This window comes from Pararge aegeria, chromosome 9 (genome assembly GCF_905163445.1).
Source record: "Pararge aegeria chromosome 9, ilParAegt1.1, whole genome shotgun sequence".
Classification (NCBI taxonomy): Eukaryota; Metazoa; Arthropoda; class Insecta; order Lepidoptera; family Nymphalidae; genus Pararge; species Pararge aegeria.
This window is the reverse complement of record NC_053188.1, coordinates 5,346,322-5,360,338: the sequence shown is the minus strand read 5'-3', so window position 1 is coordinate 5,360,338 and position 14,017 is coordinate 5,346,322. Positions and strand designations below refer to the sequence as shown.

The 14,017-nt window shown below is 35.9% G+C and overlaps 2 protein-coding genes across 2 annotated transcripts; one reads left to right on the top strand and one right to left on the bottom strand.

The window, feature by feature from the left end:
* The first annotated feature begins 368 nt into the window (after positions 1–368).
* Positions 369–5,428, top strand: LOC120626610 (ubiquinol-cytochrome-c reductase complex assembly factor 1). The gene is made up of 5 exons (XM_039894222.1): positions 369–603; positions 692–859; positions 2,989–3,267; positions 3,658–3,852; positions 5,271–5,428. Exons 1-5 carry the CDS (start codon positions 577–579, stop codon positions 5,349–5,351), a joined length of 750 nt encoding a protein of 249 aa, XP_039750156.1. The 5' UTR covers positions 369–576; the 3' UTR covers positions 5,352–5,428.
* A 110-nt stretch (positions 5,429–5,538) lies between these two features.
* LOC120626590 (sphingomyelin phosphodiesterase-like) lies at positions 5,539–14,017 on the bottom strand. Its single transcript, XM_039894143.1, has 10 exons — positions 13,943–14,017; positions 13,184–13,323; positions 12,566–12,727; positions 11,976–12,140; positions 10,997–11,365; positions 9,637–9,812; positions 8,488–8,682; positions 7,882–8,052; positions 7,126–7,303; positions 5,539–6,678 (listed from the first exon to the last, which is right to left on the bottom strand). Exons 1-10 carry the CDS (start codon positions 14,007–14,009, stop codon positions 6,340–6,342), a joined length of 1,962 nt encoding a protein of 653 aa, XP_039750077.1. The 5' UTR covers positions 14,010–14,017; the 3' UTR covers positions 5,539–6,339.

Below are 14,017 nucleotides of genomic sequence, written 5' to 3'. Positions count from 1 at the left end.
GGAGAAACGACAGACAGACGACAGTGGTGTTAAAATTTATATATTAAGGTATAGATTAACTTTGATCTGATATCTCAGCAGAAGGGAACATACTAGAAATAAAAAAAAAAATCAAAAAAACTCCAAGCGTGTAATTTAAGAAAGAGAAATTGCGAGCTTGTCATTGTCATGGGGTCCAAATATCATAATCGATTTTAACCAAAATGGATTATCTACATCCTTTAGATTTGGCTAGTAAAATCGAAACATCATCTAATGTCATGAAAACATGGCTGTACGGTGATATAACTTTGCCTCTTTCCTATGGGAAAGAATAAAGAAAATAAAAATCATCTGATCACTGATGTCAATTTCGATTGTTAATTGTCAAGTTAAATCAAAACAAAATAACTTACGATTTGGATTTTATTATTACTTTGCAATAGTCAAACTCTGAACAGACTATGCCAATTATTGTCTATAAAATTTCATCATAATGGGTTGTGTGAGCTCTTTATAAAAAATCTGTCCTAATTACAAACTAAGTAATCTATCTAAAGATTAGGTTTTGTTTATGCTTTTGTAAAGGTTATAAACATGAATCGTAGTCGTATTTTAACTAGAGTGAGTTGGACCTTTAAAATTTTCAAATTTGTAGTATTCACAAAAATCAGCAATTATTAGATTTTAAAATAACTTTCTTCTTTGACAGATATTATGGCGTGCTAGAGCATTTAATAAGATCGATTATGCAAGACCATGCTCTATCACACTTTGCACAAAATCTATAATTATAAGAGAACAGTGTACAGTAACGTTAAAGGACAGTTACATTAAAAAGTTTATGAAAGCTGTAGGATGGATGGACCAAGAAAGAACAGTGAGTTATCAATTTTAGTGACTTTTAAGAGTGCCTTCCATAACATCATCATCAAACGTCCTGCTAGGCGTCATTACAATATCCAACACAGAATCCTTAGCATCATTAAAAGTCAATGTGGGGAAAATGAATTTTCTGGTAAATTTATAGGGATCATTTTTTTTATTTAATTATAGTAAAATACTAAAAGAAAGAAGTTAGAGAGAAAATGTTCTCTTTTTGATGCTAATTCTGTTGTTAACCATTTTCGGAACTAAACTAATTTGGCAATTCTCTAAAAATAGCTCTATCCCTTTCCACAAAAAAATAGGGAAAAGAAAAGAATTTCTTTAATACCTGTGTCTGATAATGTGAATGATAATTTTACATCAAAATATACAGAGCATCTCTGGCAAAGAGTTAGAAATTGAACTGTTTGTAGAAAAGCTAAATTTACAGATTTTGTGTATTACAGAGCACTGGCTAACTAAATTGCAGTTGGCAGTAAATATCAATAACTTCATTTTGTCAAGCATATTCGTCAGAAAGCCTCCAATTCATGGTGGATCTTTAATTTTTGTGTGCAACAATTTAAACAATAATGAACAAATCAACATCTTTCTGTTGAAAGCAAGGTGCAATTATCTTGTGTGGAGCTAATGCGGTTTATTATAGTGTGACCATTTTGAAGGTGTAATGAAGGATGTTCAAAAAAAATTATTGTAGTATGCAGAGATTTCAATGTTGATATTTTAGTAGATAATACAACTACTGATTAACTTATTTAAATGCCTTAATCTCAATCATGGTTTTCGGGAACCTACTAGAATAACAGCAACCTCAGCAACTTATTTAGATAATAAGTTTTTCAACTGGATCTCATAGATAAATCAAAACAAGTCTTAAAGTGTAGGCTGATAACTAAAAGCAAATTGACGCAATACAAAATATCTGCAAAAATTGTCCTAGCCTTTGACAACCGTCATCCGGACAATCTTTATGGTACGCTTTTCAGAACCATAAAAAAAAATCCAATGCCTTATTCAAATTTTAATAAATTAGATTTTAGTAAAAACTTTAAACATCTACAAAAGTAAATAACGTTAAGTTTTTTTCAAGCTCTGTATCTTGTAATGAGGCCCGCTTCAGCGGATGCACTTCAACCCTCCAGGATCTTTTGTGCTCATATTGCTTTCCATAAAGTAGAATTAAGCTTTTCGACTTGTCCATTTCCTTCGGGTTGTAAGCTGAAGTTCTGCTTGTAGCGATACCGCGCAAATGGTCTGAAATTCTCAATGACAAGGTTGCCTGGAAGCAAGCCGCTCCGCTTTAATCTCACACAAGATAGAACCATGATTTTAAAATTGTAAAATTATGTTGGAAAAGAGCAACTGCCAAGTTACTTGCCACCTTTATCTCAGTAGAATCTGCCTTCCGAAACAGACGTACTTGAAGTTTTAAAAGTGCTTATATTAGACCTATTTATTTTTATGAGGACTACAAACAAAATTACATGTATTATAGTTATGAATAAAGCTAGCCTTAGGTTACTAATGACACATAATTTCACTTATCACAGCATGCACTGGTTAGTATGAAAGATAACTCAACACTGTTTTATACACCTAGCAATTTATATATAAAAAAATGAATTTTGAATTTTTTTAAATTTTATATTCAGAGATTTGTGCACAACACAATCACTCCAATTTCACTCTTCCTCTCTCTTAGAGGAGAAGTAACAATAGTAATAATGTCCCACCTGATGGTAAGTGGAAAACCATTGGCTGCAAATATAGCACTTCACAGGGCATGCAAGGAGCTCATCCTGCAACATGCCAACCTGTATTCATCAATTCAAAGCGTGGGTGTTAAGCCTCATGTGCCCGTAATTACACCGGCAACCACGCCCTACGGACCGGAACACAGCATTGCAACAATGCTGCTTAGCGGCAGAAATAAATATGGCGATAGTACTTCTAGGGACGAGCTGTCACAAAAAGCTCTATTTCTACTAAACTTTTTTTAAACATCACTTTGTTATGTTGGTTAGTCACGAAGATGGATGCGGTTTCCAAAACTGAGATGCTGAATAAAATACCGGAATGTTGACTTCTAATGTGTAGTGACTAAATTTTGTTTTATTTTAGCGCCTCAAACTTACTGGGTATTTTCTTTATGAATGTGTGCCAGACAGAGTGGCATACACAGAGTGGTTTGAGGAACTTGAACTTCCAGACACCTTTGCCTCGTGGTTTACGGTCACAGAGTTGCATGTGTGGATGCTGCTGGTAAGATATATGGCAGAGGATGTTGCATCTATAGGTACAGAGAAGAAGAAGTATGTAAAAGGGGATGGACATTTTGTTAGGAACTGTATTATTGAAGCTCTGTGGGCAGATGTTGGGAACAGGATAAAATTACTAGAGGTAAGTTAAAATTAAGTTAATTAAGACAAAAAGAAATAAAGATGGAGCAGAACAAAAGCATTTTTATCGCTGATAAGACAAATTGCTGAATAGACAATACACACCTGTACTCCATAGTGATTAATATTTAATTTCTGTTTCAAAGAAAAGTAACAGAACTTACCCTAATAATTCTGTACCTATCTATCAAGATATGATCCTACAACTTATAACTAAAACTTTCTGTTCTGTTTCATATCAAGTATCTGTTCAGAAAGGTATATTGTATACATGAAATTTTGTATCTGAATAATGATAAATATATACTACCCATTTCCATTTCACAAAATTCACTTATTCCACTATTATATTGTTTTTTTTATAAATAGGATGAAATACAAATGTTTCCAGGGAGCAAATCCAGCTATAGCAAGAAAGCAAGTGACTGAACTGTCAGAACAGTTCCAAGCTTCCTTAGTTGGATATGATGAGGGATTGAATGATGATAAAGTGTTAGCCGCTGCCGCCTGGAGGAGGTTTTATTCTCTCTCAGAAAATGTTAAAGCTGAACATGTTGCAAAGATTGTTCATTTTATTAGACATCAGGTAAGATAAAATCCAGTTGTTTGTGTTGATCATAACAATGATCACTTCCTGACATTGTTCTTATTTAGCTCGTTCTTGTTGCCTAAAATTAAATACCGAAAGTTGGCAATTCAAAATAATAATAATAATAAGTTTATTTCAATTAACAGTTACACAGTAAATTAAAAATAGTACAAAATAAGGCAAGCATAAGGTAATGTGTATCATGAAACCCAAATTCGATAATACTGCTATAGTGCAAGACTTGAGTCGCAGTTATTATCGCCCATCTCTGGAGCGAGAACCATACACTTAAATTAAATCTAGTGAGATGAATAAAAATAGAAACCTAAAAACCTTTTGAATTAAATTCAATTGAAAGCGTTGATAAACTCTATTTTTTTTTCTCTCTTTTTCTACATTTACATAAATACATCCATAAGATTTTTTTTTTAAATATAATTAATTGTACATAAAAAAAAAAATATGAGTGTGAAAATAATTTGCTGTGATAAAGAAATATCAGTAAGCGGGTACAAAACTGATACTCAAACTCATTCAGTGATTGCACAATGCAGACATTGGCAAGGGAACTACGCCAGAGGCGCACTGTCACCCTGACAAACTAGTGACTAGTGGCCCTGAAACCCTGACTAGTGGTTTTGTTTTTCAAAATAAGATTAAAATACCTTGCTGAAGAACTAAAGACCCTCAAAATGTATAGAATTATTATTCTCGACTCAAATATCTTTCACTGACTTTTTGATTGCTTAGCCCATACCCACCCAGTGAACTCGACTGTATCGGGTTAATTTTCTTATACATATTTGATAATTATAGTTTTGTAGAAGACAAGGTCTGTCAAAAATTGATAATAATAGTTTTATACTAGACGAAAACTTTGACAAGCGATACTAATATATTGCTTTTTGTGATATAGCTTGTCTGGGGAATCTTCGACGCTTATTTCTGCTGCACAACATTGCTGTGCTCCGCTCTGAAAGCAATGGCTGCGGGTTTAATTACTGGTACCTGAAGCTTTACACCTATGCCAGTGATGGACATGAGCAGGATGTATCTCTCGCATACCCTGCGAAGTATTGCTTTGTCTATAGGCGATTGTTTTCCATATACCATCTGGTGGATAAGCTGCTGCTTGATCCATCAATTATTACTATTAAGGGAACCTCCGAAACAGGACCAGAGCAGCATAGTGGTTCAGTGATCAGAAAAGTTCTGGAGTGGAGACCACAAACAAGCAAGTGTAGTGTGAGACGCACGATGTACTGACGACATAAAGAGAGTGACGGGGAGTGGGTGGATGTGGAATACTGAGGACCGGGTGTGGTGGCGCTTCTTGGGAATGGCCTATCTATGTAAAGCAGTGGATGTCCGCAGGCTGAAATGATGAATGATGATGATATTTCTTTTCATTTCAGATATCCGTTTTGGACAAAATACCAAGTGAAGATCTTAGGTGGAAACCACAAATCAACTGGTTAAGTATATGTGATCACTGATGTAAGGTTTAATTCATAGTTGTTTGTTTAAGATAATATGCTAGGATTGTTAATAAATTAAGAGAAATTATTAAATATTTTATTATTTTATTTTAATATTTTTCCTGATCAATTAATAACAACTCAAAAAGTAAAAAATAATAGAAGTTTAAATCTTGTTATACAAATTTTAGTTAATTAATTTTTCGGATAGCGCATATATAAATAACAGTTATTTTTAAGCTGACCGTCGAGTGACTCGGATAGCTTAAACGAAGTTTTTAGGCAAGAATCCTTTAGGTCGATCGACCAAGTTGTTAACAGCAGATGATAAGAATATCGCAGTTGTATAAAAGTCCCTAAACTTTTGAATAGAAGCAAAACATACCAAGCTGCAGACTGTAGGGCATATGAACTTTTGAATAGAAGCAAAAGATACCAAGCTGCAGACTGTAGGGAATATGAACTTTTCAATAGAAGCAAAAGATACCAAGCTGCAGACTGTAGGGAATAGGGATTTTTGTATAGAAGCGACAGATAAAAAGCTGCAGACTAGGGAAAAAGGACGTTGGATACCAAGCCTGCAATCTTTAGGGAATAGGCATATTTGTATTGATGCAAAAGATGCAAAGATGTTGACTGTAGGGAATTAGGAAATTTGTATGGAAGTGATAAATACCAAGCTGTAGGCTCTAGGGAATATGGACTTTTGAATAGAAGTAAAAGATACCAAGCTGTTGACTGTAGGGAATAGGGAAATGTGTATAGAAGTGAAAGATACCAAGCTACAGACTGCAGGGAATAGGGACTTTTGTACAGAAGCAAAATATTTAAAGCTGCAGACTAAGGAATAGGGACGTTAGATATTAAGCCGGCAATCCATAGGAAATAGGGACATTTGTATTGAAGCAAATATATCAAGATGCTGACTGTAGAATATAGAGGCAAAGAAAAGCTGTAATTCGTTTACACGTTGTATATGTTCTTAGTTCTGTGTGTAATAGTGACATTAGGCTAGCCAGAAAAGTCGTCGAAGTTCATCGCATTTTTCTCGACGCCAAAGAACAGTCACCACAGATCTGCACAGATTATCAATCTTGCACCAATCGTTGCAATAAGGCCACCTTCTGTCACTCATCTTTAAGAGGAATTTCGAGTACAGGCCTATGAGGTTTCTATTCCTTTGGGTGGCCATTCTATTCACTAAAGCGTCCATCGATGTAGGGGAAAGGTCTCGAAGTCCAAAGGCTGATCTTAAGTCGTACAGCTGGAACCAGCGTGGACGTACATTCGGGTTCAAGTTAGCTTCTGTCAGGTTGTAGATATAACTGACAAAGTTTGTTGGTTCCTGGGAATTAAAAAAATGCGTTATTATGAAAGTAATTGACGCATGGAGGAATAATGATTTAAATCATGCTCTTCTAGCGAGGAAGCTTTTGTACCAATGGGATATTATATCTGTTGTGTGATGATCTGGCGCAACGGTGGGCGCTGTGAATTGAAGTTGAACTCCCTTGGTCGATTCCCAGCAGGAACAATTTGGGAATTTATGGTTTTCCTGAATTTACTTGTCGGTTGTGGTCGGAGACTTCGGCCTTGGCTAGTTACTACCCTACCCACAAAGATGTGCTAAGCGATTTAGTGTTTAGTGTTACGATGTCGCGTTCAAACCGATTAAGAGTATGACTACCACACTTCGTAACAGGTAAACATGCTATCAGGTAAGATTACAGACAAGGTAGTGGAATAAAACGAAAAGAAATCAGAAATAGCACCAAAGAACTGTTATGCTTACAAAACTCCTCGGATCGATGGTCGCGATCTTGTAGTTTAGATTGAAGTTAGTGTAAGCGGTAACACTGCCCGCGCCCCAAGCTATGCTTATCGGACGGCCGTTTTGTAAGCTGTAGAATATCTTGAATTCGTCCCCATGCGTATGACCCGTGAATTCACCGGCGATCGTCGAAGCGAATCTGAAAAAACAACAAAGTTAAAATCATGCAAAAACATTTTTCTCAAGCATTTCTTTGTCAACCTTCTTCGATATAACCCGGAATTGCTACATACTGGCCAAATAAATTACATTGTAACTCACATCTGTTGTTTAATTTAAAATATTATATATTTTTTAATATAAAAGACTACTTTTTGTTACTTAAACATAAAACCTATACATCTGCTGGTACTGACTTTTTTGTAGGCGCTTTCAAGCTCTACGCCTTTTCTATAGAACTTGATCATGTAGGTACCTATCTCAACGTTAAGGCAGCGTTCGTAAGAAAAGTTTTCGTTGTACCGTTTTTTCTCAGACTTACTTTGCAAATACTACCACGAAAAGTCACGAAAAGTTCTTTTTAGTTGTCAGGTTAATTATAGCTTATGACACTTACAAAGAATGTGGCTTGTTTTGGTGAATAAATTTTCAAAATCGATACAGTAGATCCAGTGATTACCCCCGACAATCACATAGACTCACAAGTCACAAACTTTACCTCTTTATAGATATATTCGAGTGATGACAATGACATGAATTGAAAAGTTTGAAACATACCTCGTAACAATTCTGTTATACTCCCTCGTCCACGTGTATATGAAGTCGTGTACTCCAGGTGGTATATGCCCGAGTATATGGACCTTATCACCAGCTATCTCCGCTTTATGTAACTCCTGCACAAGCCAATCCAAATGTCTCTTTGCATCAAGCGGATCATAGACTAGCCACCTTCAAAAATATTATGAAAATTAAGCTTAATTTGATATACTGCGCGAAACGCAGGAGAATCTGTATGGTGTAATTTATAATTTTTTCAATCCTTATACTCCACACCAAACAGATCTTCGGCAATGTACCCTCTACGCACATTTCGGGAGATGTTGACTTTACAATGAATAAGTCAAAACACAATTAGGAGCACTATTTAGGGTGGCGATTGAAGTGTATTTATCAGAGCTTAGTTTATCTAACACACCGATAGAAGTTTTTGCCATTGAATTAACATACAGAATCCTCATTTAGCCATTATTGTATGCAGTGCATTGTGTCCAAAAATATGCTTTTGTTGATGTCATGTTTTTACAGGGTGATTCCTTATGAACTACACTTATGCAACCTTCAAATATATTTCGTCATTCGGTAACACGTTTTATAACAACTTACCAGTTCGATTTAAAAGCAACGTTGTTATTCACAGAGATGACGCGTAAACCGGGTCGGACACGCATCGCAAAGGCACCCCGTTGGCGCACCGAAGCTTTAGCTTCCGCGTTTAAGTAGAAGTCCCACTTTTTGGCCAAGCCCTCGTAGAGCCATGTTGTGTTGAGTTTGGCGCCTCTGACGGTAGTTGGTGCAAATCTGAAAATATGCGGATTCGTCTTTATTTTCGCAATAAAAAAACCACTTACAAGCTAGCCCTTGACTGCAATTTCACCTGGTGGTTAGTGATGATGCAGTCTCAGATGGAAACGGGCTAACCTGTTAGGGAGTACGGCAGTTATATTAAGCCCATACCCCTAGTCAGTTTCTACGCGACATCGTACCTGTCTTTCTTGGTAGGGTTGTAAGTAGCCACGGCCGAAGCCTCCTACCAAGCCAGACCAGAGAAAATTCTAAAATTATGTATTCCCAAATTGCCTGAAATTTTATGCTTTAAACTGCCGAGAGTCGGAACGAGTAGAGTCGAGAGCCGGAACGAGTAGAGTCGAGAGCCGGAACGAGTCGAGTTGAGAGACGGAACGAATCGAGTCGAGAGCCGGGACCTCCAACTGAAAAGCACTGCGCTCAACGCTGCGCCAGGGAGGTCGGCTTAAACTCGCGTACATCTTCTGATCTGCATTTGTTTTCTCATACAATTTAACATAAGCGATATCCATACTAACATTATAATGTGAAAGTGTGTTTGTTTGTTTGTTTGTTTCTTTGTCCTTAGTTTACGCGCTAATAAAGCAATTAATTGACTCTCTGTAAGCCACTCAACACTGGCGAAGTTCATTGTGCTGTTTTTGCACTGAGAAAAACATTGGACAAAAGCCGGCGTTACTATGGGGAAATCCATGATATATTATGAAAATTAAGCTTAATTTGCTATACTCCGCGAAAAGCAGGAAAATCTGTATGGTGTAATTTATAATTTCATCAATCCTTATATTCCACGTCAAACAGATCTTCGTCAATTTACCCTCCAATCACGAAAATAAACCATAAATTACACCATTTTCGCAGAGTATACTCTGCAAACTAACCTTCATTTTCATAATCCGGAAAGCATAGATTGCTTTCCGAAGCAAGAAGAACGAAAGTTTGACTTACTGGTTAGTCGGTTGGGACTCGTGGTTCCCGATGGATGGTACCACAAGAACATTGTTTCCAAATTCCTTCCTCATTTTGTCGATAATGTGAGCATTTACTTCATTGATTAGTTCATAAGTAGTCTCCCATACATGGTGATCTATGCTGTCTCCCATGTAATAAACAACATCCACATTCTGCAAATATTTAGATAAAATAAATAAATAAATATACTACGACAATACACACATCGCCATCTAGCCCCAAAGTAAGCGTAGCCTGTGTTATGGGTACTAAGTTGACTCAGTGAACATTTTTTGATGAATAATATACATAAATACTGATAATATACATATAAACACCCAGACACTGAAACAGTCATGTACATCACACAAACATTTTCCAGTTGTGGGAATCGAACCCACGGCCTTGGACTCAGAAAGCAGGGTCGCTGCCCACTGCACCAATCGGCCGTCAGATAATGTTAAAATTCCATAATTTTAGTGCAAAGTTAATTCCAGTTATGGACTGGAATGGAAAATTTACCCGCCGCTACTGGACTAGATTGCCGGTACCAGGTCAATTCTAGGGATGAATAGAAACTCTGTACTTTCTACTGGATTGGTATTGCTAGACATGCGCCGAATATTCAATTGGTATTCGTTGTTCGGCCGACGCGGCGTATTCTGCATCATTTCCACTATTTGTATTCGTCTAAATTATTTCAGGAACACCAACAGCTTGTTCACAATACATATTAAAGGAAAATTACAAATATTTTGTTTCTAATCAGTGTGACTAGCCACTTAAAAGCATTTACTACGCACATTTAAGCACAGCATTTACTACATAATGACCTATATTAACTCTACAAACTATAATAAAAATACAAAAAGTTAAACAAAAGTAATGTTAAAATAAGAAAAACTAAAAAAAAAAAAAAGAAAACTAAAAATTATAATTCAAAAGTGCAGTCCGGATTGCTTGACAAAGCAGAAAATATAATGCACGTTTAAAAGCATTCGGCCTTGGACAAAATAGATCAATATTGTTATTTGCGCGAGCAAGATCATTATAAACACGACTTATTTAGTTTTGTTGCCGAATATATGCGGTTAATATTATTTCTTTTAAAGTAAATATTATAATTTTTTTTGTAAATAAAAATTTAACGAAAATTTAACCAAATTGTATACTTTTATAAAATTTGGCGGCTTTATCGCTCAATAGCGATCTCTTCCAGACAACCAATGGCGTAAAACACAGTTCAAGAAGAGAGGTAGGTTTGTGCATATAAATATACATATATACCTATATATATATATACACCTATATTTACATAAATACATTATATATATTTCTTAAAAACTTCTATGCTTACCCGATGCGCTGAGGCAACTCTCTGTATAGCGTCATCAAACGCCCATAGCGGGGTATCACAATTCCGATAGTCGCCCCAAAACCCAGCTGGTGGCGAATTTCTGCTGTCCACGCGCTTTACTTTTGTCCTATTTCTCATTTGAGCAGAAATATCTAGGTTGAGCATATCTTCGTTATTTATTTTGGTCACCGCATCTCCAGTCAAAGGTTCTTCTGAAGAGTATTCGTATATTTGTGTACGTGGTTTTTGCCCTTTCCTACAGCAAGTTGGTTCGTCACAGTCTGCTACGCCGTTTGGTTGGTACAGTGGGTCTATATGCGCTTCTGAGATGACGGCTATAGTAAGAGGTGTATTCCTATCTTCGGATTCCTACGAAAGTGTCAAGAAATGTATTTTAGCTGCACAAAATATATAATCATTAATATCAACTGTAGGGGTGATAAAAGTTTCATACAAACGTTTGGTTTCATAACCAAAGTTTCACAACAAAAGTTTCACATAAACAAGTGGTGATAACCTAATGGTTAGAGCTACGACCTCCCTCTCAGGGGGACTTTAATCGGTCACCTTTTCGTAGTTACTTTAATTTAAGATACTATCACTAGCTTTAACGGTATAAGAAAACATCGCGAGGAAACCTGCATGACTGAGAGTTTACCATAACGTGTAAGGCACGTGAAGTCTACCAAACCGCACTTGGTGCTTGGTGCACCTTAACCTTCCTCATTAACGGTAATAGTTTGATGAAAGGTTACAAATTATTTTAATGCGAGACAGAAATTTCTTTATCTACCCATTAATTTTAAGAGCAGAACAACTTTCATTACATTAAAAAACTTTTTATTTATTGAGTCTTGTTAAAAGCATTAGTAGTTAGACATGATACCAAAGCGCTGGTGCCTTCACGATTAACTCTGCTTTCTTTAAAAGATTCTATAGGTTATATTTTGTGTGGAAGTATTCTTGCAAATAAACTTACTCTTTTGTTTCTGTTAGCGCGTTGTCTGGGCAAATCCACAGTCCATTGAAATCTGGGATCGTCATATGCACAGTACAAGGGATTGTCGCTTCTCTGCAGCACTAGACCACAAAATGTTCTTGGTAGCGCCTGTGGTGTTGTCTTAATAATGTGCGTGAGAATTGGCTGCCAGAAAATAAATAAAATTATTATTTTAATAATGTCATCGTATGATTTAAATTTTAGTTCGGTTAGTAACAAGCCTTTGCGTTCAAATATTATGGCTGAAAGTCTGATACAACTTGGCTATCTTTCTGACGTAATTTTGGAATCCGCTGCATAACTATTTTCGACATTTTCAGTCTCACCAGTATTGTTTGTATCTCCACGGTCACGGAGTTTAGTTTTTTTATTTCATTGGGTAGATATGCGAGGTTAACCAAAACATGCAAGGGAGAGTGTAAGCCAAGTTTAAGCTAATATTCTCTATACTTTTATGTACTGTAGAGGATGCAATCACAGTGGTAACTTTTGGCAATTTCCCAGAGAGTTTTTTGGAAATCTAGGAGCCATTTAAAAAAAAATTAAGTGTGTATTTATTTTATACTAACGATATTCAGTTCGATGATTCCGCGGCAAGCCCGTGGGGTAACGAACCCGAGTGATGCGCATAATGTAGATACAGATGAGATCAATGTCTGGTCAGTCGCTCCTTCGCGAACCAAGTCGAAGAGTGCTCCGAATGCACTTCGGCATATTAAGCAGGTGACACTCTGGAAACATGGTGCTATTAATAATTGAACTTATTAGTCTTAACTAATAAATATGAAAGCAAGTTCTCTTTGTAAATTTTTCATCTATGCACAATTAAGGATATTAATAGGTACCTACCTTCAAACCCGAAATACCATCAAGAAACCGTTTTTGAGTTTTTAAAAAAAATATTTTGCCATCTATGGACAGTTCAACCGTTGAACCACTCTTGTTTAATTTTCCACAGAGTTAGCTGGCATTTCGAGGATGGAAATAGGAGATATTTACCCCAGAAAAATCAACGTTTTCTGCGGGACTTTTAAAGAACTAAAACTATTAAAGTAAGGAAATATGGGAGTGCGTGGGGGATTCAAAACCGCATACACCATTTCTTCATACGTTACAAATTGTACGTAGTGCACTTTTATGTTGCGTGACAAAAAAAATCTTTTCATTTTTATTAATTCAAAAATTACTTCTCCAGGTCTCCTTTCGTTTTGAATTTTCGCCTCGCTTGATGCTGGCCAGTAAATGTTTAACGCATCTTGGATGGTTTTCTTATCATATTCAGATGCTTCATTTTTGGCATACCTCACGAATACTTTTTGAAGATCGTCTATAAACAGAAATACCTACACTTGTGTATAAAGTTTTTCCTATTTATTGTTTAAATTATTCCTTAAGACCCGTTAAAATGTGCGCGAGAAATCATCATTCTGAGAGACTTAATTGATTAGATATTTATATTTTCTCTAATAAAGTTGTACTCGTTAGTTAAAGAATCAAGGAAGGTAAGTTACTTGTTAGGTAAAGGTTAAGGAAGTTGTTAGTTATCGATATTTATAGATTCTTGGTAGAGAATTATCTTATCGAAAAACACCCCGATATTTCTTCTGCTACTGCCTAGCAGAGGCATGTTATGAATTAGATTGATTGCAGAATTTATTGTACCTACCCACAAAATATAAGATACTTCAAAAAAATAAACTGAAGAAGTTGTGATGATAGCTACACTCGAAATCTATGAAGGTGCCTAACATTCCCATTTGCTAAATAAGGTACAACAAACTTAACCGGCTATTATTTTTCTAATCTTCGTCTCAGTGTCATATCAGTTTAACAGATGATGAAATTTCCATGCCCTTTTGGTCCAGTGTTAAATACAAATATTTCATTATTCTTATCTGCTTATTTTAAATTATTATAGAAAAAACATAAGTATACTCTTTTCTTACCTGAAGATATTAAATGCGTCGCAACACTTGAACCTACTATGAGTAGTATCCCTATATGCAGTTTCATCTTGACAG

Coding starts and splice junctions, on each gene's coding strand:
- LOC120626610 (XM_039894222.1), top strand. CDS start 577: ATGAATCGTAGTCGTATTTTAACTAGA. Junction 860..2,988: donor GGATGGACCAAGAAAGAACA/GTGAGTTATCAA, acceptor GTTTTATTTTAG/CGCCTCAAACTTACTGGGTA. Junction 3,268..3,657: donor ACAGGATAAAATTACTAGAG/GTAAGTTAAAAT, acceptor AAATGTTTCCAG/GGAGCAAATCCAGCTATAGC.
- LOC120626590 (XM_039894143.1), bottom strand. CDS start 14,009: ATGAAACTGCATATAGGGATACTACTCATAGTAGGTTCAAGTGTTGCG. Junction 12,728..13,183: donor ACGAAAGGAGACCTGGAGAA/GTAATTTTTGAA, acceptor CCATGTTTCCAG/AGTGTCACCTGCTTAATATG. Junction 12,141..12,565: donor GAATCATCGAACTGAATATC/GTTAGTATAAAA, acceptor ATTTTCTGGCAG/CCAATTCTCACGCACATTAT.